The 27245-nt window shown below is 40.4% G+C and overlaps 1 protein-coding gene across 2 annotated transcripts in view; it reads left to right on the top strand.

Moving 5' to 3' along the window:
- LOC117438244 (E3 ubiquitin-protein ligase KCMF1-like) overlaps positions 1-20831 on the top strand; it is a 104321-nt gene extending 83490 nt beyond the window's left edge. For both annotated transcript variants that reach the window (XM_034073763.1, XM_034073764.1), the window contains exons 5-7: positions 1833-2007; positions 17210-17489; positions 19420-20831. In XM_034073763.1, coding sequence (XP_033929654.1) covers positions 1833-2007; positions 17210-17489; positions 19420-19672 — 708 coding nt within the window. In that variant the 3' untranslated portion in view covers positions 19673-20831. The remainder of the gene's footprint in view (positions 1-1832; positions 2008-17209; positions 17490-19419) is intronic.
- The last annotated feature ends 6414 nt before the right edge of the window (positions 20832-27245 follow it).

Genomic DNA, 27245 nt, shown 5'->3' on the forward strand with positions numbered 1-27245 from the left:
TATAGAAAATGCATGTGGAAGTTTCTGTACAGCACTGCTTTATCAGTCAGTGTTTCCAAGTCCATAAAACTTGACAGAGAAATTTTTTCTGGACTAACTGTTCAATGTTGGGTGCTATTTCATGTCTTCTGACAGCTAAGACTAAAAGGAAGAAAAGGGGGGAAAGATTTCCCCCTGTGCAGTTGCTAGCAGTTTAGGAAAGGATATTGTCTTCTGTGTAGTAGTTAGAAGGGTTTTAAAGATGTTTTAAATGGCTGCACATATTTCTCTTGAAGAATCCTGTGCAACCACTGCAAAATATCACCTTTATCCCTGGAGACTCTGAACAGCTGTATAAATTCCAGTTTCTTTCTTAAACAATTTTCAACTGTTTTACTGATTAAAACATGATTTTTGTCTTGACCATATAAATGGTTCTAGCTTGGTTGCTTTCAGTATATGTTTGCAATGAGTTAGGAGTTCCAAATGCTTTTTTACCCCCAGCATAGTTGGGTGATATACTCAAAATACATGATATACATCAATATACTCTAAACTAGTATTTAAATATTGTTGTCTTAAAAACACTTTGAAAGGTGCAGTGAGCAAGTTACTAAGATCCTTTTCTAAATGAGATCAAGGATGGAATTTTTCAAAGCATTATACCATTACCCAGTATCAACAGATTCAAAGCAGGAACAAACCAATCTGTGCTAGACAACTATATTCTGTCCCAAGGGAGATTCCCCTCCCCAAGCCCTGCAATTGAAAGGTTTTATGCTCTATAGCATAATAGATTTGAAAAAGTAAGTTCTTCCTGAAAATATTATAGTAACTGGATATTCTTAATTGCCAAAAGAAGTCTAATAGTTTTCCAGTCCTAAATTTTTCAACTCATGAGGAAATTAATTCCACACCATAATCACACGTTGTAGGATAAGTTGGGCACCGGTCTGATACAAGTAAAAGATTCTTATACAAGTGATAAACATGCTATTATTGAAAATAAGAAAATTGGAGATAAGGTGAGCTAAAGGCACTAATTTAGAAATTTGAAAAATCAAATATGTCCAAGTACATTATTTCCTAGCTTAGTAGTTAATTTCACTAGTGTTTCTTAAGATAAAAGGAAGTTTTAGCTAGATTGTCTTAGGAGTCATGTTAACCCTGTTTTGAGAAAGGTAATCTTTAAATTATTTTTTTATAGTCTCCTAGTATGTATGAAAAAGCTTATATTTCAAGTCATAGCTTTTATAGACATTTTCTAAGAAACACAGGAAATAAAGTGGAAGAGCTTGTTTTCATAATTGGAGAAAATTGAATTTGTGTGGAGAAAGAGAGGGAAGATGAAGCAAAGGGGTATGAAAAAAGTGCTGAATTCTATGTTGACCTGCATTTCCTTGAAGAGTGGAGTGAGTGAAATTGCTTGGATAAAAGTATAAAATGCAATAATTACTGTGTGCTCTTGGTAAGACTGGCAATAAAACTTTGTAGATTATTTTCAGTATTGAAATACCCTTTTTTCCCAATTTCTATGTTAAAATCTTTATGTTTATTGAGTAATGTGTTTTGCTGAATATGTATCATCAGGTTAAATTACTTAGTAGAAAACTGTTCCAGAATGCAGGAAATCCATCCTGACAATTTTTAGACATGATAAAAAGTCTGGGAAAGACTAATTTGGTGCAAGCAGCCCTAGATGCATTGGATTCAGATCTATAGATCTGACTGGCACCATAGCTATGATTTCAGTACACTTAAAAAGTTGAGTCATTGTTTTATGAATGCAGAATAGTGTGATGCCTGCTACTTAATACTTGATAGCAAAAGATTTTTCTTAACTGTTTGGTTATGATGAATCTAGTGGTGTTCGGCACGTACGTAGAATGTTTCACCCAGGCCGGGGTTTGGGAGGCCCCCGTGCACGTAGATCAAACATGCACTTTACTAGCAGTTCCACTGGTGGGCTTTCATCTTCTCAGAGTTCATATTCTCCAAGCAATAGAGAAACTATGGATCCTATAGCTGGTAAGAGCTGTAACCACAGATTTTAGCTCAGAGTCCTTCAATAGACTTTGAAACAAAATCCAAGATTATAATAGTTGCCTTGTTTTTCTGTGTTTAAAAAAAAAATGTGTATATATATATACGCTTCCCAGTGTTATAATTGTTGGGTGTTTACTGATGAAAAGTATCATTACTTGGACTGTCCATTAAACTCCCTCCCCCCCCCCCAGTATATACACTGATAAGATTCCTCCCACCTTGAGCCGCCTTGTTTCCAGGCTGAAGATTCCCAGGTCCCTTGTCATATGATATGTATGTATGCATTTTTAAATGTAATTGTTTCTAACCACTATTACCTACTTCAATGTATCTAGCTTAAATTTGCTGTGTGAACAGAGGTGTTAGAGATGAATCTTAATTTTTTTTTTAGTACAAACCAAGTGCTGTACTTGAGTTCATCAAGATGAAATTGGTTTAATTGGAATATTATTGATAGACATTTAAAATGTGCTCAGTTTACTTTCAGATTAGAGTTCGGATAACAGGCTTGCTGATTTTTAGGAGGTCTTTTAACTCTTTAAAAATTCTTTAAGAACTATTTTAATAAGCATTTTATATAAAGCTGAACAACAGCCCTGCCTTAAGGTTGTGCAAGGGGAAGGTAAGCCTGAATCCAACCTTGAGCTAACTGACCCAAGAAACTCACAAGATGAAGGAGAATGGACCCTTGTCTAGTTAGAGAATAAAGAGCACATGGCTGTGAGAACTGGTCTCTAGTTTCAGGCAGGACTTGGATAACACAGTAGTGAAGCAGCTATTTATTAATGTTTGTGGAAAACGGCTGTCCCAGCAAGTAGGCACACACAGCAAAGGCAGAACTATGATTTATATTTCATATCCCGTCCGCAAGTTCCCTCCCTTGTTTCCCCATTGGTTGGGGACTCCAAGGTTTACAGCCCATCTGACACATATAATCTATGTGCTAACTGTCCCACCTCTCTTTACACCTCCCCTTACTCTATTTTCTACACCCCTTCCTCTTATGCCTCCTTTTATGGTTCGATTTCATAACTCTCTGTCATTCATGTGGTACCCCAACTAACTATTTAACTACAAAATCAGTTTGAACAGGCTTAGCTTCATAGATTGTACAAAAAAAGCATTCTTTTGATTTGGAGAAAACTCCAGGAACAAACTTGCCAACAAAGTTTTCAAGCTGACAAGCAGGTATTCTTCATTGCGGCGCTGGGAGACACGGGGGATAGCTCCTCCTAACATGTGTCTCCCTATTGCTACACAAGCCATCCCTATATAGTCCCTGGGCATACATACATATTCATGAGGCTACGTATGGATTACGTTATTTTCCAGAAAGTTCCCCGCATGCGTACAAAATTGTGGTGGTGGTCTCTGAGGGGCGTTTACTTCTTCCAACAATCTTCATCACTTCTGGCAGCCTTTGAAGCATGCACAGTAGATGCTTGTACCAGTTTAATTGGTTTGTTAGCACCAGAGACATAATAATCCTCCTACTTATCAGTTAGTTTAACTGTAGCCCATCCTGGACCCCTGCCATTCCCAGATACTCCTTATCTTTGTGTCCTGTTCTTCTAGACTGTTTTTCTTAAAACTATGTCAGCTATAATGATTTATCTTGGACAAGAATTCTCAGTATGTTCTCTACCTGTACTCTATTTTTCTATGTATCATGCACAGTATACATTCTATTTATACTTTTCTTCTATGTATCATGCACAGCAGTAATTTTCCATTGCTACTGTTACAAAGCCATCAAATTTAACATTGCTTAAAATTAATTCTAAAATTTTATATATTCCATTTTGTGATTTTGTGTCCCCCTTGTTTCAAATCCCCCCCTTTTCTGTCCTTTTGCAAATTCTTTTGCAACATTTTATATATTACCATTACCATCAAAAGTCCTTTGAAATAATTTCCCATTTCTACTCGGTGCTTAATTTCATTCCTTTTCCAGTCTTCATAATTTATCATAGATAGTTTACAACACCAGAGGGAACATTGTATCATACCAAAAGTAATCAATATTAAAATAATTAACATCAATATTCTTGCAACCAGTTGCCTCAACCGGGAGTGATTAGGTAACTATGAAGTTAACTTTTTCCATATTTCGTCAGAACCGCAGGAGGTGTCATCCATGGCCATTTCATGAAATATCTTAGTTTGTTTCCAAATGTCCTCCAGATCTGTTTCAATTCTGCCACTTTGGTCTATATAGGAACAGCTTTCATTGACTATGGAACAAACTCCTCCTTGTGATGCCAATAACATGTCTAGAGCCATTCGGTTTTGTAATACCACCTTAGGCTGGTTATGTCTTCTTGTTCTGCCTGGATTATATCAATGTTTTTACTTTCCATTTCCTCTATGGTTGCTGAGATATTTACAATTGCTTTCTCTAATTCACTTACTCCCAAAGATGGAATTAGCCCTTTCACAAAACTATGAAATGCAGTGTGCCATTCAATAATAAGGTTAAACTCTCGCTTAATCCGTTTAGTAATACTTCTAATCCAGGTCCCGGAAGGATACCTTTCGATAATAGTAAAATTGGGTATTACAGCACCTGAGGTGCATGCCCCCTTCCAGTTGTGGGGGGTAGAGTCTTATAAGCATTTTCTCCACATAACCAATACCATCCGTTCCCTTTAGGAACAGGCCATCACTGGACTGGGATACCATCTATATTAACAGTATGATTGCAATTTGAATGGTAACCTACATCTGTGGCATTTAAGCAAGCATGATCTCCTACCCTAGTTCCTGGTGTGATACGTCTTTGTGCACAGGTGTAATATTTATTAGCTGGATTAGGATTAACTATTCCAAATTTTAACCTTCTCTTTGAATACAATTTGCTAGTGTTCACCCACAGATTTATCCATGAGACAGTGTTAGGAATTGGAACTCCAATTAATGGGATTTTCAGGCTTTCTTCTGATTTAGGCAACTGTGCACACACAGAATAGTTGGGATTGGAAAGGACCTTAAGATCATCAAGCTCCAACTCCACTGCCATGGGCAGGGACACCTCACACTAAGCCATGTCAGCCAAGGCTTTGTCCAACCTGGCCTTGAATACCACCAGGGATGGAGCAAACCCAGCTTCCCTGGACAACCCATTCCAGTGCTTCACCACCCTCAGAGTAAAAAACTTCTTCCCTATATCTAATCTAAATTTCCCCGTTTAAGTTTTAACCCATTACCCCTTGTCCTATCACTACAGTCCCTAATGAATAGTCCCTCACCAGCATCCCTATAGGTCCCCTTCAGATACTGGAAGGCTACTATGAGGTCTCCACGCAGCCTTCTCTTCTCCAGGCTGAACAGCCCCAACTTGCTCAGCCTGTCTTCATATGGGAGGTGTTCCAGTCCCCTGATCATCCTTGTGGCCCTCCTCTGGACTTGTTCCAACAGTTCCATGTCCTTTTTATGTTGAGGACACCAGAAATGCACACAGTGCTGCAAGTGAGGTCTCACAAGAGCAGAGTAGAGGAGCAGGATCACCTCCTTCGCCCTGCTGGCCATGCTCCATTTGATGCAGCTCAGGATACAGTTGGCTTTCTGGGCTCGGAGCACACACTGAAGCCGGCTCACGTTCATTTTCTCATCAACCAACACCCCCAAGTCCTTCTCTGCAGGGCTGTTCTGAGTCTCTTCTCTGCCCAACCTGTAGCTGTGCCTGGGATTGCTCCAACTCAGGTGTAGGACCTTGCACTTGGCGTGGTTAAACTTCATTTCATATTTGCTGCAAGAAGTGCTGTATCACACTTGTTAATTACTTTGTGTGCTACCTACCACTCTTAATCCTGTAACACAGTAGAACAGATATCAATACACTTCATGCTTTTAAGACAATGTGATGACATTCAAATGGCATTATTTTTTAAATAACTGTCACTGAAGAAACCAACCATTCAGTATATTGAAGCTAATCTGAACAACAACTTACACCCAACAGTCACTACGATTAAAAACTTTAGTAATTTTCTGCACTAATTTCAGGTATTAATTCTGGTCCCAAGGTTGCGTACCAGTTATCATATGAGTCCAAATTATGACTGACGCAATTTTATATGTGAGGGTCCTGAAGGTTCAATCTGCCATGTCTTCTCTGCTTCTGGTGTTTTCTTTATTCTTGAATAAAGTATCCAAGCAGGTTGTTCCTTTATCTTCACTGCTGTAAAGGTGGTCAGTAATATCTGGTACGGTCCCCTCCACTTCTCCTGTAGAGGATCTCCTGAAAAATTCTTAACATAAACCCAGTCTCCAGATCTGAAAAGGTGAATCGGATAATCCAAACCTCTTGCTCTTGTCCCTAATATTCTCTTACTTATCTCCTCCAATTGCTTTCCCAGATTGATGAAAAACTGTCAGAGATAGCTTTCCCCCACTTCCTGAAGACTTTCTCCTTTAAAGTGGAACTGTTATGGTGTTCCATATAAAATTTCAAATGGGCTAACCTCTTCTTTCGACCGAGGTTTAGTTCAAATTCTTAATAGAGCCAGTGGTAAACCTTGGTACCAATATAAGTTCATTTCCTGACCTATTTTATTAATCTGTTGTTTGATCAGATGGTCCATCTTTTCTACTTGTCCACTGGCCTAAAGTCCTGCATGGAACATATAGTTCCCAATCAATTTCTAATTTTTGCCAATTTCTTGTAACAATTTTGCACTAAAATGTGAACCTCAGTTGGAAGAAATTGCCGCTGGTACTCCAAAGCGAGGTATTATCTCGTTAAATAATGTTTTAATCAGTTGTCTTGCATTATTTATCCTACAAGGGAATGCTTCTGGCCAGCCGGAAAAAGTATCTGTTAACATCAGCAAATATCAATAACCCCCTTTTCTTGGTAATTCAGAAAAATCCATTTGCTAATGCTGTCCCAGATAACTTCCTCTCACAGTTGTCCCAATTTGATTTCTATTTTCAGTTTTAGGATTATTCTTAAGACATAGCTGACATTGTTTGGTCACTGATTGCACTGTGGTATCTAGATTTCTTCCTACAATTTGTTTGTCTAAATATATATATGAAGAGTTGCTACCCCAATGAGTTTTATTATGTTCTTCCTGAACTAACTTCCAGAGTTGGTTATAGGGGATTACAATTTGCCCATCATGTATCTGAACCCAACCCTCTTTATTTTCCTGTCCTTTTAGATTCTCAATCAATTTTCTATCCTCTTTTTAATACGTAGGTTTAGATTTTTCAATTGTTAGTTTGCCATCAGGGATTAAGGACATGATTTGAGATTGTTCAGTTGCTCGTTTGGCTTCAAAATCGGCCAAATTACTTCCAATTTCCTGATCAGAGTCACCTTGTTGATGTCCTTTACAGTACATAATAGCTACTTCTTCAGGTAGTTGAACAGCTTCCAGTAATTGTAGAATTTCTGTAGCATGTTTAAACTGTTTCCCTTGTGTGTTCAAAAGTCCTCGTTCTTTCCAGATAGCACCATGTGCATGGACCACACCAAATGCATATTTAGAATCAGTCCAAATATTTATCCTTTTATCTTTAGCCAATTCTAGGGCTCTCGTTAATGCTATTATTTCTGCCTTATGGGCAGAGGTGTTTGCGGGTAAAGGTTTAGCCCCTATTACCTGTGAAGTGGTGGTAATAGCATATCCTGCCTTTTGTTTACCATTTTTCATGAAGCTCCTACCATCAGTAAACCAAGAATCAGCATCTTCCAGAGGTTTTTCTTTCAAGTCTGGTCGGCTTGAATATACAGTCTCTATGGTGGCCAAGCAGTCGTGTGTTAGTGGTTCTGTTGATTGTTCCTGTAAAAAGGATGCTGGATTCACAACGTTAGTGACCACAATTTCTATATCCACAAGGATGGCCTGGTATTTTAAAAAACATGAAGGAGATAACCAGTGGGCTCCTTTCTGTTCCAGGACTGCTGATGCAACATGAGACATTAGCACAGTAATTTTTTTCCTAAGGTGAATTTGCGAGCTTCTTCAATATTCGTGACAACTGCTGCCACAGCTCTTAGGCATCTGGGCCATCCTTTGCTCGCTTCATCCAGCTGTTTTGAAAAACAGGTCACTGCCTTCTGTAGGGTCCTAGTTTTTGAGCAAGGACCCCCAAAGCTATTCCCTGTTCTTCATAGGAATATAGCCAAAAGGCTTTAGTCACATCCGGAAGTCACAGAGCTGCAGCTCTCATTAGCTCTACTTTTAGATTTCTAAAAGCCCCCTCTGCTGAATTAGTCCATTCTAAAGAGGGAGGGTTTCCCTTCAACAGTTCATATAGTATTCTTACCAGAACACCATAACCATGGATCCAAAGTCTGCACCATCCAGTCATTCCCAGTAATGTCTGGAGCTCCTTGTTGGTTGACGGTCGTAGAGTCTGAGACATGGCTTCTTTTCTAATGTCTCCAAGTTCTCTCTGTCCTCCTGTTATTTCATATCGTAGGTAGGAAACTTGGGTTTGGAGTAGTTGAGCCTTGTGTGGATACCCAATAACCATTCAGTCCCAGAATTCCACTAATATAATAATCCCCTAATAATTCCACTGTCCACTGGATACATTCTTCCTTTGTTTCTATAGCAATTAATAGGTCATCCACATATTGAAACAGAGTCCCCGTCTGAGTAGGGGGCTTCCATGATGTTAGTTCTCTTGCTGATTTCCAAAAACTGATGGACTGTTTTAAACCCTTTAGGTAATACCGTCCAAGTTAATTGAGTTTCCCTTCCTGTGTCAGTATTTTTCCATTCAAAACCAAATAAATTTTGTCTTTCTTTGGCCAACGGTAAGCAAAAGAAAGCATCCTTTAAATCCAAGAGGACAAACCATTTCTGGTTATTATTCAATTTAGTTAATAAATCATACAAATTAGCTACTACTGGACAAATATCCTCTGCAATTTTGTTGATTTCTCTGTGATCTTGAAACAAACTGCAACTTTCCCCATCGTATTTCTTTACTGTCCAGATAGGAGTATTATATTCCAATTCACATTCAATGAATAATCTATATTTTAAAAGTTATTAATGACTTTTTTAATTCCCCTTGATCTTCTAATTTTAAGGGATATTGTTTTATTCTAATTGGGCAGGCCCCCCTTTTTATTTCCACTTTAACAGGCAAAGCATTTTTCACCTTACCTGGAACTTCAGATGCCCATACTCCCAGATATACCTGATTAAGGATTTCTTCTATTTCAGGGAGGTCCACCTGTTTGCTTTTCTGTTGAATTAAAGATAAACTCAAAACTGCAATTAACTGTTTGTTTTTAACTCTAAATTCCATTCTGCCTTCTTTAAATGTTGATTTTCACCCTAATAAAGATTTTAGAGAAGTTGGCATGCATAAAAATTTATGCATTCCTATTTGTTTTCCCAATTTGTACTTTAAGGGTTTCGGAAAGAATGCCTCGGGTTGTTTGTTTGTTTGTTTGTTTGTTTTTCTCTTTTTCTTGGTGGCCAGTAGCACCCACATCTGTAACAAATTCTTTTCTCTCAGATTTAACACCGAATAAGTTGCTCCTCTAGCCACTAAAATTCCACTTTATTTCCTCTAGTTCCTACTTTTAATTTAACCAGTGGATCTGCTAGGGTAGATTCCCCAGGTCCCTATCAATCTAGTTCCAATTCAGTTGCTGGAGCCACGCCTTGGCACTACCCCCCCCTCCCCCCCCAGGGCAGTCTCACTTTCAGCATCCAAACTCTCCCCCCCAGTTTCAAAGCAACCACCGAAGCCCACTTGTTTGCCTGCACCAGCATCCATCCCATGATCAAACACAGGAGCTGTTCGAGCTCCCCTCCTTTCCCCCTTGGTTTTCCTTTTTTTTTCCTCACAGCTGCTCACCCTGCTCTGCAGGGGCTGCAGATGCCTGCCTCTGCAACAGCACTTCTGGTTTAACCCTTTCTTAACTCGGAATGTGCATCTGCTGCTTGTTGCCAGTGACAGCAATCTCTTCCTCCTTATCAATATCAAACAGGACAGATGCAGAGGGTGCTCCTCTCGGAGGTACCTGTGATAGATAATTTTCCAACCTATCTTCCTGATTACTGTTTTTTAACTTTAAACATCTTTCCCCAATATCACAGGCTGAACAATCCTTAATGTAACAAGCCACAAGAAGATCCAAAACCATTTCCGCGAGACACCCCCTGTGTCTTGCAGGACCCAAACCACAAGAAACCCCCTGCTTCCTGTGGGTGTATACCAAACGGATGCTAGCAGCCGGAGTTACGCCTTTACCTACGAGATTTCTTATCTCGTTTTATGGAAGGCTTCCAAACCTTGCGTATGCTTACCAAACCAATCCAGTTACCAATGTAGTCTTTATGCAAGATGCCCCCTGCACCTTACAGACTATACAAAAGAAAAGAATACCTTTTATGAAGATGGTCCTTGTCTGCTCCCGCAATGATCCGAATGAGTTGAGGGGTCCCTCCGGGAAAAATTCCCGAGGGCCCTAGGGAGCCCTGTCCTCAGCTTGTCCTGCAGCTGAGCAGAGAGTGTCCCATCTGGGGTGCCAAATTGATTCAGAGAAAACTCCAGGAACAAACTTGCCAACAAAGTTTTCAAGCTGACAAGCAGGTATTCTTTAATGCGGCGCCGGGAGACACGGGGGATAGCTCCTCCTAATGTGTGTCTCTCTATTGCTACACAAGCCATCCCTATATAGTCCCTGGGCATACATACATATTCATGAGGCTACGTATGGATTACGTTATTTTCCAGAAAGTTCCCCGCATGCGTACAGAATTGTGGTGGTGGTCTCTGAGGGGCGTTTACTTCTTCCAACAATCTTCATCACTTCTGGCAGCCTTTGAAGCATGCACAGTAGATGCTTGTACCAGTTTAATTGGTTTGTTAGCACCAGAGACATAATAATCCTCCTACTTATCAGTTAGTTTAACTGTAGCCCATCCTGGACCCCTGCCATTCCCAGATACTCCTTATCCCTGTGTCCTGTTCTTCTAGACTGTTTTTCTTAAAACTATGTCAGCTATAATGATTTATCTTGGACAAGAATTCTCAGTATGTTCTCTACCTGTACTCTATTTTTTTCTATGTATCATGCACAGCAGTAATTTTCCATTGCTACTGTTACAAAGCCATCAAACCTAACATTGCTTAAAACTAATTCTAAAGGTTTTTATATTCCATTTTGTGATTTTGTGCCCCCCTTGTTTCACTTTTTAACCAGAGAGTGTATCTTTCATCCAAAGATGACAATGTCTTTAACCACAGAGTTTGTCTTTCTTAGTTATGGTATCTCAAACCCTTTGTTTCATTCCCTTAGTAACTTAGCCCCAGTATTAAAAAATCTTAATATTGCCTTAATACTGCAAAGCCCCATCCCCAATTATGTGAAAACAACACCATTTGTCTCACATGAGAAACGGTCAGTATCTAAAAAAAAAGCTGACCATGGAAAGTTGATTCAACCACCCACCCAACATTAAAACCAGTACCCCCAGAAAAAGCGTGTAAAGTTTTAGTAATTTGAGATTTTGTACTAAGAGACACTGAAGTATCCATTTGCCATCCAGGCAATTTCTCTAGAGAAACTTGCTGCGTACCAGGAGCTTGCATTTGTGATATTACTGAGAGGCTGCTGAGCCTGTTGAACCCAGCAGATTATCATATACTCCTACTATTCCACATAGGGTCCAATGATTCTGCAACAAAGCAACTTAGAACCATCAAAAGAAAGTATATGTCCCTTAGAACAACTGTAAAAGGATCAGGAGCACAAATGGTGTCCTCTATCCTCCCAGTCAGATGAAGGAGTTAAGGAAGAAGACTAACTGAACAGGTGAATGCCTGGCTGCATAGCTGGTGCCATACTTAAGGTTTTGGCTTCTATGATCATGGAACTGCCTTTGGGAAACTGTCTGTTAGAAGCTGATGAGAGTCAGCTGATCAAGTGGGGTAAGAGGGTCTTCACCAGCAAGCTGGCTAGACTTATAAGGAGGGCTTTAAACTAGATTTAATGGGGGAAAATGGTTGGGATTTTGAGTATCAGATAGGAGTCATGGGTTGCTGATGTATTAGGAACCAACAGGGTTGGAAAGCCTCAAAGGAATTTGGGCATGTTCCTCTAAAAAGGTGACAAGGTTGATAGCTCAGCTGAAGTACTTCTATATCAGTGCACATAGCATGGGTAACAAAGAGAAAGAGCTGGAAGCTACTGTGCAGCTAAAAAGGTATGATGTAATTGCTATTGCTAGAACATGATAGGATGAGTTGCGTGACTGGAATGTTGCAGTTGATGGCTGTAAACTGTTCAGAAGGGTTAGGCAAGGAAGAAGAGGGGGTTGCCCTTTATGTAAAAAAGAAAAAAAAAAAGGATGAGTGTACAGAGTTGTCTTTGAGAATGGACAGGTTAAGAGCTTATTGGTAAGAATTAGTGGCCAAGCCAACAAAGGAAACTTTGTGGTTGGTGTTTGATACAGGCCACCCCATCAAAAGGAGCCTGTTGACAAAGTGTTCTTACTCCAGCTACAGGAGGCGTTGCACTTGCATGCTCTGATCCTGCTGGGGGACTTCGGTTACCCTGCCATCTACTAGAAAATTTGAATAATTTTTTAATCTGGATGATAGACAGTCCAACCAGAGGAGAAACACTGCTATACCTGTTGCTTACCAACATAGATAAACTAACTGGAGAGATCAAGATTGTTGTAAGCCTGGGCTGCAATGATCATGCCCCAGTGGAGGAAAGCTTGAGGGATATAGGCCAGGTGAAAAGAATAGTCAGGACTCTAAACCTTAGGAAAGCAAACTTTCAGTTGTTTAAAGAACTAGTGGATGTGACCCCCTGGGAAACTGCCCTCAGGGACAAAGGAGCAGATAACTCTTTAAGAGCATTTTTCTTGGAGCACAAGAGCTCTCAATTTCCATGTGCAAGAAGTCGGGCAAGGAAGGTGGCAGATCAGTATGACTGAGTAAAGGCCTCCTGATTAAACTGAAATGTAAGAAGGAAATGCACAGGCAGTGGAAACAGGGATGTGTATCCTGGGAAGGGTATAGGGATGCTTCCTGGATGTGTAGGGATGGGACCAGGAAAGCCAAGGTGCAGTTGGAGCTGAATTTGGCAAGGTGTGTGAAGAATTATAAGGGCTTCTATCGGTATTCTGGCCAGAAAAGGAAAATTAAAGGAAATGTACCCATCCCAAATAAGGTATGCAAACTAGTGACAACTGATGTGAAGAAGGCTGAGGTACTCAACAATTTTTTGCCTCAATTTTCAATGGTAATCTCTTTTCCTACATATCTCAAGCCCCTGAACCTCAGGGCAGGGACTGGGGAAGCAAAGTCCCCCCCACTGTAAGTCAGGCCAGTCAGCCTCACCTCTGTGCCTGGTAAGATCATGGAACAGATCCTCCTGGAAGCAATGTCGAGGTATATGGAGATCAGGGAAGTGATTAGAGACAGCTAACATGGCTTCAGCAAAGGCAAATCATGCCTGAGTAATCTAGTCACCTTGTATGATGGAGGGGCTGCGTCGGTGGTCAAGGGAAGAGCTACGGATGTCATCTATCTGGACTTCTGTAAGGCCTTTGATGTGGTCCCCTCCAAACTGGAGAGGTATGGGTTTGACAGGTGAACTGTTAGGTGGATAAGGAATTGGCTGGATGGCAACATCCGAAGAATTTCAGTCCAAGCTCAATGTCCAAGTGGAAACCAGTAATGAGTAGTGTCCCTCAAGGGTCTATACAGGTACCAGTACTATTTAATATCTTTATCAGTGACGTAGACAATGGGATGTGAGTGCATCCCCAGCAAGTCTGCAGACAATGCCAAGCTGAGTGATGCAGTTGATTCCCTAGAGGGAAAGAATGCCATCCAGAGGGACGTTGCAAGGCTTGAGGAGTGGGGTCCATGAGGACCTCATAAAGTTCAATTCTTATTGAAGCGCAAGGTTGTGTGTCCAGCTCTGGGGTCACCAGTACAAGAAGGGCATGGACCTGTTAGAGTGGGTCCAGAGGAAGGCCACAGAAATGATCAGAGGGCTGGAGCACCACTTCTGTGAGGAAAGGCTGAGAGAGTTGGTGTTGTTCAGCCTGGAGAAGGTTCAAGCCTTTCAATATATAAAAGGAGCTTATAAGAAAGATAAAGAGATATTTTATTATCAGGGCCTGTAGTGACAGGACAAGGGGCAATAGTTTTAAACTGAAAGAGAGGTTTAGATTGGATGTAAGGAAGAAATTTTTTACTACGAGGGTGGTGAGACATTGGGATGGATTGTCCCATCACTGGAAGTGTTCTAGGTCAGGTTGGACGTGGCTTTGAGCAAAGTGATCTAGTGAAATGTCCCTGCCCATTACAAGTCCCTTCCAACCCAAACCATTCTTTGATTTACGTGTCATATTTTGGTCAGGTTTAGGAGAATTTTCAAAGGGAAGATGTCTCATTTTTAATGTCTAACAATCACACAGGCATGTTTTTAGATTTACAGATATAATCTGTGTTTTTTCAACTTTGCAATTTTTGAGAATATTATCTCTATAAAGACCTAAAAATAAAAATTGATCAAGTTGTTGAATTTTTTTTAAGAGCTATTTTTTTTTCCTAATGTAAAATCTTAAGACATCAATCTTGCACTCATTTGTGGATTGACTTTGCAAACGAAGATTTGGGAAGGGCTTTACCCACGCTTACTACAAGCGCACTGATGACTAAAAAGGCCAATGTGGGCTAGGCAAATCTGATTGCAAAAAGCGTAGCAAAAGGTCTCCTTGGGTGCACTCATTAACTGAAAGATAAGTGTCAGGGAAACTTTAGAACTTCCTGCACTTACCTAAGTTCCTGATATTATGTGCCTTTGCTTCAGATCCTGGAAGGGCATAAATGGAGCTGCTTATTGTTAGGCTATGATTCCTTCAGAGGCAGTGAACCAACTTAAGACTCTATTGCTTTTGAAAGAGGAAGCTGGCTCACCCCCCCTCCCCTTTCCATAGGCATAGTTCCTTTGCCTCTCTTGTGCTAGCTGCTCTTCATGCCCTCTGTGGCCTGATGTTGAAATGGCAGAAAAATAATAGAAAAAAATAGTTTTGAATTGACCTCTGCAGGTTGTCTGTTTCCAATCCCTTTCTCAAAGGAGGTCTGTTTAGATCAGGTTGATTGGGTTGCTCAATTCAGTTGAGTTTTGAATGCCTTCAAAGACAGATCCTACAACCTCTCTGGGCAACCTGTTCTAGTTTTAAAAACCTTCATGTTTTAAAATGGGGGGAGGGGGAGATAAAAAAAAAACCCTTTGGTTGTAATTGTTCCTTTGAATAACTCTTGTCCTATTGCTGCATTACTCTGAGAAGAGTCTACCTTAGTCTTCTCTGTATCTTCCCCTCAGGTAGATTCAGACAGCAATCTTCCAAAGTGTTCTTTTCCAGGTTGACCAAACACTCTTTCCTCATATACTGTGTTCCGGTCTCCTGATTATCTTGGTGGCCCTCCACTAGACTTGCTCCATTATGTCTATGTGTCTCGTCCCAGGGAGACTAAAACTGGACACAGCACTCTGGATGTGGCTTCACCAGTGCCAAATAGAGGGGAAGAATCACTTCCAAGGAGCTGCTGGCTGCGCTCCTACTACTAAAAATATTCCAGCAAAAGAGGATGAAAAAATTTTTTTCATCTTAACGAGTTAAGTTAGGTGGTGGGTCTGTAAAGCACTAGATGTAGCGCAAGGAGGAAGGATGGTTGTGTGTCCTGGAGTGCAAGACTTTCTCTTACTGTTACAGTGGTGTTAGTTCAGTTGAGTTAAATGTGAAGTGGCTGCCTTGTTTTATTTCAGCCCCACAAGGCCTTCCCATTTAGGAGCATGTGTAAGAAAATTGTATTCTTTTGAGTCTTGTGAGTTTTTTGTTTGACTGGGGTTTTTTTTGTTGGTTTGGGGTTTTATTTGTTTGCTTGGTAGAAGTAATATGTTTTTTTCATTCAGAGAATGTAGTGAAGCTTGGCTGGGTGTCTGTGTCATGTCATGTCTGTGTCATGCCAAGTCTGTGTCTCAAATTCGTATCTGCTAGCAGGGATCTGTTAAGTTGTACTCAAAGTGATCTTACAAACACTAAGGATAAATACATCTGTTTTACCTGGCAGTGTTATAAGTCTTCCTTTGTATTGGGGTAATAATTAGTACATGCTACCAGAAGTTAAAACTTGTGCTTGTAAGAGACCTGTAAACATTATTTATTTTTCTCCTTGTGGTGGTTATCAGTTAATTAGTGAAATAAAATATTATTGGTAGTTGATCCTGATATGATTATCTGTGCTAATGACTTGAGCATTTACTTTTGGCATTCCAAGTGTTCCTGATGCAAAGTGCCACTGCATTGTGCTTTATTCCCCTAAGAAAAGCCTAGTTTCAAAGGATTATATCTTGAAAGTAAAATGGAAGGAAAATTTTCATGACATGTAATAACAACTTGCAGCTTTAATGAGAGTTGGATGGATGGGGGGGGAAATAATCTATTACTTCTGTCCTCCTTGCATCAAACAAAACAAAATAGTACTCACAACTTTGTGTGGAATGTAATCTGTAGTAAAACACTGAGCAATAACTTATTATTAACATTTATTTTGGAAAATGCTTAGCATGGACAGAGTTTGTCACAGTCTTGAACTCTGGAGGAAAGGAATCCAGCCTAGACTTTTTTTCTTCTTTTTTTTTTAAATTGTTAGAATTTCTCTCACAAAAAAAAGCCCTGCTGTGGTCAAATATTTTTCATATAGTACAACATTTGAAAAACCTTTGTCTTCTCTGCAGCACACACAGCTTCCCACTAGAATATGCATTGACAGTGCATGGAGGGATATAAAGCCAACAACTGAAGTCAGAATTTAAGAGGTTTCTTAGTCAATAACTGTTTTGACTTGACGATAAAATTTTAGAGAATTTTTGTACAGGATACTGCTTATATGGTATTCTTCATAGGTTGGCTTTCATTCATTTAAAAAGCTTTAAACTTTGACTCTTATTTATGCACAGTTCTTTAAATGATTCTTAATCTTCCTTACCCTATGGGCTTTGAGACATGGGATACTTGTAATGGATAGCCCATGAAGCTTTATTGTTCATTAATTTCATTGATGAAATGTTTTAGAAAGCAAACTAATTGTTATACTGGTTTTCAGGATATTTATGCTGTTCTGTGATCTGTATTTAAGCAGATTTCACTGTAGAAACTTCTCTCTTTTCTGGCAGAGCTTTTATCTCAGTTATCAGGCGTGAGACGTTCTGCAGGGCAGCTCAATTCTTCTGGCCCTTCTGCTTCTCAGTTACAGCAGCTGCAGATGCAACTGCAGTTGGAGCGACAGCATGCACAGGCAGCAAGACAACAGCTGGAGACTGCACGCAATGCAACTAGACGCACTAACACGAGCAGCATCCCCACCACTCTTGCACAGTCTATAGCAGCAACCAATACATCTAATACAGAAAACAATCATCAGACTATACAGAACTCTCAGTTTCTTCTTACAAGGTAACTTCTGTGGTTTTAACTCTTCTGCCATTTCTGTTTTCCTTGGTCTTCTTATGGACATTGAGTTCAGTGAAACTACTGCCAGATCCCTAATGAAGTTTGTAGTTGAGGTATTATGGTTTTGTTTGTATTTGTAACGTCTCCTTTTCAAGTCTCCTGTGCATTTGTTCCTAGACAGTGAATAAATATTACTTCCTGTTTTTCAATTTGAAGAGAAACATAAAGGATATTATTTTGGTAAACTGTGCTTGTTTGCCCTGCTATCTCTGATAAAACAGAAGGCTTCTGAGCCTTTGCAGTAATATGTTTCAAACTTTTATGCTGATAATGAGTGGAGAGAACATAAAAGATATCTTTATTTAATAGGAAATGAATCTTTAATGAAGGCTGAAGGTTGAATAGAGGCTTATATATTAAAGTATTTTGGATGAAAAAGGCAAAGAATTAATTATTAATAAGCAGAATACATATCTGCTTCAGAAAGTATAGTTAGATCCTAGAGTTCTATAGAATAGAATAGTTCAGTTGGAAGAGACCTACAACAATAATCTAGTCCAATCTGCTATAGATTTGCCGACTCTCATTCCAGCTCTTTTAGGAGGTTTAGAATCTTGATTTTTCTGCATTGAAGAGGGTGTCTGTGTGTCTGTCTGTTTCAATTACATGTTGAAAAAGAGCACAGGCGTTTAAACAGTTTCTGTGTTTAGAAACCTTGGGATGATTTATTGCTAACATGCTGATTTTTATCAAAACTTGTGACAATATGTTGTGGTTTAAGCCCAGCTGGCAACCCAGAACCACACAGCCGCTGGCTCACAACCCCCCTCTTCCTCCTCCCACTCCTGGAGGGATGGGTAGGAGAATTGAAAGAATGTAACTCCCATGGGTTGAGATAAGAACAGTCCAGTAACTAAGGTACAACACAAAACCACTACTGCTACCACCAATAATAATAATGATAAGGGAAATAACAAAGGAAGAAAATACAACCACTCACCACCCACTGACCGATACCCAGCCTGACCCGAGCAGCAATCTAGCCCTTCAGGGTAACTGCCCCCAGTTTATATACTGGGCATGACGTGCTGTGGTATGGAATACCTCTTTGGCTAGTTTGGGTCAGATGTTCTGTCTCTGCTTCCTCCTGGCTTCCCCTCCTCCCTGGCAGAGCATGAGACTCACAAAGCCCTTGGTCAGAGTAAACATTCCTGAGCAGCAACTAAAAACATTGGTGTTATCAGTGCTGTTCTCAGGCTGAAAGTGAAAAACACAGAATTGCACCAGTTACAAAGAAGGAGAAAAATGACTGCTACTGCTGAAACCAGGACACAATATTTCAATCCAATTTTTTTTTAAATAATTACTTTAATGAAAGTATCTGCAAATGTCAGTCACTGATATTGTGAGCTAGGATAGAACTGGAGCAAGCAATTTCCTTGCTTCTATTAGGTGGTGGTGCATGCACTGATAAGTGAAGTGGATAATGTGCTGTGCTTTGGGAATCTGGGCATTATGTGTGTAGTAATGTATTTTGTATCATGCTTGCATTTAGAGATTGTCCTGGGGACAAAATGAGCACTTAAGGGAAGACTAGAGGTTTTTAACACCCCTTAAAATAAAGCCCCTCTGAAGGGAAAGAAACTTCAGAAATAGCTTTTTTTTTCCTTCAGCCTTAGAATCTACTTCTGTGAAGTTTTTTTTAAGCATCTGTGAACAAGTTTGTTAAATTTCTGTATTCTTGCATCAGGACTGCTAGGTATTGTCAGATCTGTACATGTCAAAAGAAGTGCAGCAGTACCTAGGTGGTTTCACAATGGGATGGCTTTCAGATGTTATACAGCATGCATCAGACCAGCTGTTTAGGTAATTAGTGAAAGCCCATTTTGTTGATGATACTACTAAGCCTGTCTTTTCTGTGATTGCTATACAGGTTGAATGATCCCAAGATGTCAGAAGCAGAGCGTCAGTCAAAGGAAAGTGAACGGGCAGACTGCAGCTTGTTTGTTCAAGAGCTTCTACTGTCGACTTTGATGCAGGAAGAAAGTTCCTCCTCAGATGAGGATGAACGGGGAGAGATTGCTGATTTTGGTGCTATGGGCTGTGTAGATATTATGCCTCTCGATGTTGCTTTAGAAAACCTAAATTTAAAAGAGAATAATAAAGGAAATGAGCCTCCTCTTTGATGGCATACCACTTTGCAGACGATGTCCTCTGTGCTGTATTTGCCAATGAAAGTGGACAACATCTATCTTGGATTTGTTTTGGTGATTGTAATTTCAGGTCTGTCACTCTTGTTACATTGTGCACATACAAAGGAAAAGAGAAAAGATATATACGATAATCATTTCCACTTAACCAATTTTTACTTTTAGCAGGTAAATATAGGTTGCAGTGCAGAGAAAAAAGCTCTGTATCCTGTAGCTTGACATGCAAAAACCTCTCCTAATACTCCACATTCAAACTGAAGATAAAAAAATGAAAAATCTCTAATGAAGCTGCTGTGTGTATTTATGAATATTAATGAATAAAAATTGCTTGAATGGTTTAATGTAACTGCTGCATGATTTTTACTTTTTTTTTCAGCGTGCATGAGTTTTAGTGTTCTTGTCATTTAAAAAATGTAACTACAAGGAGTACAACTATAAAACCCTAAAGCTTTCCCATTATTCAAAGGTAATGTAATAAAAAAAAATAAATTAACACTCACTAGCAGTTTGTGACCATGAAGTAGCCTTTGAGAAACACATGACCAATGATCTTTTTATGTTCTATCCCTGCATATTAATGCAAGCTCTTCTTCAGTGGGCTGTATTTTTGTGTGACATTTTGCTATATTGTGACCACTGTGTTGCCCTGTTAGACATCACATCCATGTGGAGTTGAAGTTTGTATTCATCTGCAGGAGACCAAAAACAAGCAAGGGCCACTACTGGAATCTACCACAAAGGGCTTCTTTGTGCCCTAAAACCAAATTTTGTTCACCTTTCTTTAAAGTTTTTTTTGTTGTTTTTTTTTTCCTGTGTGTGTTAAATATACTGTATTTAGGTGTAAATGATTCATATATTCACTGTTGGGGTGGGAGAGAGGAGTTAACCTGGATGATGTCTTACTTCTAACTTGATGTTGTCTTCTAAGTCTTCACAGTCTTTATCATTTTGAGTCAGTTATGTATTTGCTTCATAGTTTGTAGAGACTCCTTAGTATCAGGAGAGCTTAGGATTTGACTTCCCAGGTATCTCCATATGTTACAATCAAGTTCTTAATGCTAACTTCCCATCAACCTTTATTTGTTGGGGTTTTGGGTTATAGTTCTGACAAAAAAATAAAGCCTCTTTAATTGAATCATGCTACCTATTTGCCTATAATGTTAATCCTTTAAGTCTTTTTCTGGATGGATTATTATAATAGCCCCAAAGCAAGGGACAGCAAGGCTTTAGTTATTTGGTATGCAAAGTTAGCTTATAAAGGTAAAAATGCACACAACTTCTAAAAACTAAACTTGAAGACCTCATGATGTTCCTAAGAGAACTGTGATATGTATGTTAATCTATCAGCAACAAAATAAGCTACCCCAATAGCTAACACTTGAGTTCCATTCTCATTTTCTCAGTTCTCAAGTTCTGATTGTTTCCATTTAGTACTGTATTAGCATTGTTTTTCTTCTCGTCTCTGCAGCAGAAAATGGTTTAAGGGAACTTTTTACACTAGTCTTCTGGCTATCTCAGGAGCTACCCTCAATAAAGATTTATTTTTATTTGATTGTTGAGGATGTTAAAAAGAAAGAAATCAAACTGCAGTCTTTTTTGTACACATCTTCTGCACATTACAGAAAGACTCAGTTCAATAAAGCATTTTAAGGACTGGGGTTCAGTTGATTCTTTGATGATGATAGCTATAGAAGAAATTCTGGGATTAAACTGTCCTTCACAGCTGTATGCAAAGACATTTCATGGTGAAACCCTGACCAATTTACATAAACACTTTTTAAAAAGTGTGTATTCTGTGCAGCGTATGTAGCAGTGTTTAAGCATTTAACCTTATAGATTCATAGAATTTCTAGAAAAGACTTGTTTGATGGCTTGATTGATGGCTTGACTTCGCGGGCTAAGATTTGGCTTACGACTGAATGCCTCCAATTCAGAAACCCGCCTAGACATTTGGTGTTGAGAAAAGACTTGTTTAAAAACTATCTTAATGACTATTTTTTATTTAAAAATATATATATAGCTGGTCTATTGAGGATGCTTGCATTGCAGGGTTTGCAAACTCCATTCTGCTTTTATACAAAACACTTGGAAAGCCTGTGAACTTACTGTCCATGCTTATTATTAGAATCTGAGTATCTGCTGGATTACATTTCAAATTAAATTTAGTTACTGCATTAACTTGTCTAAGAATCACAAGTGTGTTACATTTTGTTTGTTAGCTTAGAAATAATACCAAACAGTGACTGGGAGAGTGTCATTCTAGCACTCTGCTGAGTATTTGTAGGGAAGTGTTCATTGAAAGAATGTTTCCCAGATTTTTATTTTTTTTGCTTACTTTCAAAATGCTGATGTTTATTTTCATAATGCTGTGGGCTATAGTGAAAATAGCCTTTGAGAACTTTACAAGTGGAGACTAGAGGGGGATATCACATCATTTCTTACTTTAAGATCAACTGCTTCAGAAAAGAAGGCTCTAGCATCTGGCATACTTGGCATTCACAAGAAGTCTGTTGAATACTGTGCATTTGTGTGAGAGAAGTTTATTTTCCCAAAAAATGTGGCACAGCCTGTGATAACCTTTACAGAAAGGTTATGTTTATGAATAGAGAGCTCAGACGTGGCTTGCTTCTGCATCCTCTGTTTAATCTGCCAAGAATTTTTATGTTGCCTTATGGAATATGGAAGTAGTGTTGAATTTTGCAGGGGAGGGGAGGGTGCCCATGTGCCCTTAGACTGTGTCTTGAAAGATGGCAAATGAGATTCTGCCTGTGTGAGGATGTTGACCCTTGTGTGTGTATGTTAGTTCTGGTGACCAGTGAGACTGTTAGGTCATCTTGGTCTTTTAACTGCATTCTGTGCTGACTGAAAACTCTGTAGCTGTCTTTAGCATAATGCTGATACTGAGCTTACAAGCACTGCAAAAATCATCACTTTTGGGGAGATAAGGGCATATTCATATACAGAAATGGGAAGAGATGTGAACTTTTTTGAAGCTGTTGAAGAACAAGTCCTGCTTTAGGTGGTTGTGGGTACTTATGTTTAGTATGCATGGTGCAATTCACATTATTGCAACTCTTCTAATCTGATTTAACCAGGTTTTTCATCTGTTTGGTCCTATGCCAGAACCAGACATTTGCAGGAGGTGAGTGGAACATGCAACAGAATGAAATTACATTTTAACTTAAACATCTCTAAGGCTGCGTGGAGACCTCATAGCAGCCTTCCAGTATCTGAAGGTGGCCTATAGGGATGCTGGTGAGGGACTGTTCATTAGGGACTGTAGTGATAGGACAAGGGGTAACGGGTTGAAAGTTAAACAGCAGAGGTTTAGATTGGATATAAGGAAGAAATTCTTTACTGTTAGGGTGGTGAGGTACTGGAACGGGTTGCCCAGGGAGGCTGTGAATGCTCCATCCCTGGCAGTGTTCATTGCCAGGTTGGATGAAGCCTTTGGTGATATGGTTTAGTGTGAGGTGTCCCTGCCCATGGCAGGAGGGTTGGAACTAGATGATCTTAAGGTCCTTTCCAACCCTAACTGTTCTATGATTCTATGACTTTAAAGTAATCAGTTGAATGAGATGGCCAGGAGGTGAAGTGGTTAACTACATCTTACTAGTATTATAACTGGTTCTGGAGACTATCAGACCTAATAAACATCTCAGTAGAAAGCCTTTATGGTTGTCACTACTTCCACTTGGCAGTTTATTTTGGAAATGAGGCTTTGTTCTTCTCATAAGATCATCTTGGTTCTCTCACTTCTGTAATGTTATTAGCCTTTACCAGCTTGTCCTGTGTTCAGCAGTAGCAGTTATTTTTCTCCTTCTTGGTAGCTGGTGCAGTGCTGTGGTTTTGACTTTAGCCTGAGAACAGTGCTGATAACACACTAATATTTTAGTTGTTGCTAAGTAATGTTTACTCCAATCAAGGACTTTTTCAGTTTCATGCTCTGCCAGTGAGGAGGGGCACAAGAATCCAGGAGGAAGCAGAGACAGGACACCTGACCCACACTAGCCAAAGGGGTAGTCCATACGACAGCAGGTCATGCCCAGGATAGAAACTGGGGGGGAGGAGTTTTCCAGAAGGCCCAGATGGCTGCTTGGATAGGGCTGGGTATCTGTCAGCAGGTAGTGAGCAATTGTATTCTCTCCCCTTGTTATTTCCCTTATTATTACTGGTGATAGCTGCAGTGGTTTTGTATTATCCCTTAGTTACTGGACTGTTCTTATCTCGACCTGTGGGGTTCACATTCTTTTGATTCCTCTCACCATCCCTCTGGGAGCGAAGGGGGGGACTGAGCAAACAGCTATGTGGTTCTGAGTTACCAGCTGGGCTTAAACCATGACACATCTTCACCTATTGAAAGCCTTTCTATTTTGTGGGAGTCAAGATTATTGGCTCTGATTGGGTCATTGTTCCTGTTTATTGAGAGGGACAAAGTTATTACTGATGTAGCAGGGAAAGGACAGTCTGTCTCTTAGCAAATACTTTGTCTGAGAAATGACTGGGGAAGAAACATGCCATTTGATCTGGATGAGATTTAGGTCTAGATTAAACATGATGGGTTGCAAACTTAAGCATGGGATGTGCTCAGCAGTCTGGGCTCAGCACACAAAGGTAATGTTTTCATAATGATTCTATACAGAAGGTACCAGAATTATTGTTCATCTGACATGCAGTGAGACTGAAAGTGGAACTGTGAGCTTTGGCAGTAGCTCTAACTTGTATATCTCACTGTGTCTTTGAAAGAAATTAGAGCCTTTTTTAACTTATGTATCTTAAATGTGTTATTTAAGGGTGTGGACTCATTCACAGATTACTTAAGGACACTGTAGCTTGCCTCAAAAGCCAAGTTTCTACATCTGCATGCATTTCTGTCTTGAGGCCCCCGTCCTTAGAATCATTGAATGTTTGAGGTTGTAAGTGACTTCTGGAGGTCATCTGGTCCAACCCACCTGTTCAAGCAGGGCCACCTAGAGCTGGTTACCCCAGATCATGTCCAAATGGCTTTTGAACATCTCCAATGAGGGAGACTCCACAACCCCACTGGGTAGCCTGTTCCAGTGCCTAGTCATCTTCAACATAAAGAAATTCTTCCTCATGCTCAGGTGGAACTTCCTGTGTTTATGTTTATGCCCATTGCCTCTTGTCCTACTGCCTGGCACCACCGAGAAGAGACTGGCCCCATCCTCTTGACACCATCCATTCAGATACTTATACACATTGATCAGATCCCCACTGAGTCTTCTCAACTGAACAGACCCAGCTCCATCAGCCTTTCCTTATATGAGAGATGCTTCAGACCCTTAATTGTTCTATTAGCACTTTACTGGACTCACTCCAGGAGTTCCATGTCTTTCTTGTGCTGGGGAAAATGGATCTGGACACAGTTCTCCAGATGAGGCCTTACCAGGGCTGAGTAGAGAGGGAGGATTACCTCCCTCAACCTGCTGCCAATGCTCTTCATAACTGTCCTGGGTTCAGCAGTAGCAGTCATTTTTTCTCCTTCTTAGTAGATGGTGCAGCACTGTGTTTTTGACTTTCAGCCTGGGAACAGCACTGATAACACCAATATTTTTACTTACTGCTCAAATGTTTAGTCTGACCAAGGACTTTGTGAGTCTCATGCTCTGTCAGGGAGGAGGGGAAGCTGCCGCGGCCAGGTGGAGGGGAGAAAACACCGATACGATGTAGGTTCACAAAATGCTCCGTTTATTGATTACAAGGCTGCTCTTAATATACTGTCTTACACGCGATCACGCATTACTTGATTGGCTGCTTCGCTTTGCCCACGAGGGATACACGCTCCCCTTTACCTCTCCTGATTGGTTTCACACCTTCGCTTCAGCTTAGCGTTACATCATGTTTCTGCAATTACTGGCATCTTGTTATTGCATTCCTGTTTTGCTGATCTTGACACTTCTTCTTCTTTTAACCTGGTGTCAGAAGTTCACTTTCTCACAGCTTGCTGTAGGCCTGTTCAAGCGCCCATGCTCGACCCCCAACAGGAAGCTGGGAGGAAGCAGAGACAGAACACCTGACCCAAACTAGCCAAACAGGTATTCCACACCACAGCAGTCATGCCTAGTATATAAACTGGGGGCAGTTACCTGGAACGGCTAGATCGCTGCTTGGGTCAGGCTAGATATCGGTCAGTGGGTGGTGAGCAGTTGTATTCTCTTCCCTTGTTATTTTCCTTATTATTATTATTATTGGTGGTAGCAGTAGTGGTTTGTGTTATACCTTAGTTACTGGACTGTTCTTATCTCAACCTGTGGGAGTTACATTCTTTTGATTCTCCTCCCCATCCGTCTGGGAGCAGGAGGGGGCAGGAAGGGGGGAAGTGAGCAAGCAGGCTGCGTGGGTCTGAGTTACTGACTGCACTTAAACCACAACAGTAATCAAGCCCAGCATACTATTGACCTTCTTAACCACAAGGGCACATTGCTGGCTCATGGACAACTTCTGTGTCCACCAGGAACTCCAGGTCCTGGTGCAGGGGTTATTCCGCCACAGGTGCAGGACCCTGCACTTGCCTTTGTCAAATTTCAAGATTCCTCTTTTTCCTCATAGGAGAGATGCTCTAGTCCCTTAATCATCTTTATGGCCCTTCGTTGGACTTTCTTCAGTATGTCCATATATCGCTTGTACTGAGGAGCCTGCATCTGGACACAATGCTGCAGGTGTGACCCCATCAGTGCTGAGTAGAGGGGAAGGATCACCTCCCTTGACCTGCTGGCAGCAGTCCTCCTAATAAAGCCCAGGAGACATTGCTGGCTCATATTCAACCTGGTGTCCACCAGGACGCCAAGGTCTTTTTCTACCAAGTTTGTTTCCAGCTTGGTGGCCCCAGCATGTACTGGTGCCTGGGGTTGTTCCTCCCCAGGTGCAGGACCTTGTACTTCTCCTTGTTCAGCATTATGAAGTTCCTGTCAGCCCATTTCCCCAGCCTGTCCAGGTCCCCCTGGATGGCAGCATGACTCTATGGTGTATTGGCCACTCCTCCCAGTTTTGTGTCATCTGCAAACTTGCTGAGGATACAATGTGGCAGATCATTCAAATCATTAATGAAGATGCTGAACAGGACTGGACCCAGTGCTGACTGGGGTACACCATGTCAGTGGTGTCCAACTAGACTTCGTGTCACTGATTGCTATAGTCTGGGCCTGGCCATTCCCCTGGTAGGGACACCTGCTCCAGCACCTGCTGGGGAAACTGCCTTGTGGCATGTCACCACCATACCTGAGACTATTATGCTGGTACAAATACAGCTGAGGTCTGTCACAAAAGGGAGTGGTTTATGTTACTTAAAGAATCAATGTCAAAGGTATCAGTGGAAACAAGCTTTAATATAAATTTGCAAAAGCACAACAAAGTTTCATGGCAAGGTTTACTCTACTACTTACTGCATGGGTAATACATATAAAGGAAAATCAAATTAGAATCAATTCAAAGTGATTTATACAGAGGCGAGAATGAAAAGGGGTAAGGGAGGAAAAGGTAAGGGAGACCCTGTTGTGGTCTGTGTGCAGTGTTGGACTGTTGCCGGCTG

The sequence above is a fragment of the Melopsittacus undulatus genome (assembly GCF_012275295.1).
Source record: "Melopsittacus undulatus isolate bMelUnd1 chromosome W unlocalized genomic scaffold, bMelUnd1.mat.Z SUPER_W_unloc_3, whole genome shotgun sequence".
Taxonomy (NCBI): domain Eukaryota; kingdom Metazoa; phylum Chordata; class Aves; order Psittaciformes; family Psittaculidae; genus Melopsittacus; species Melopsittacus undulatus.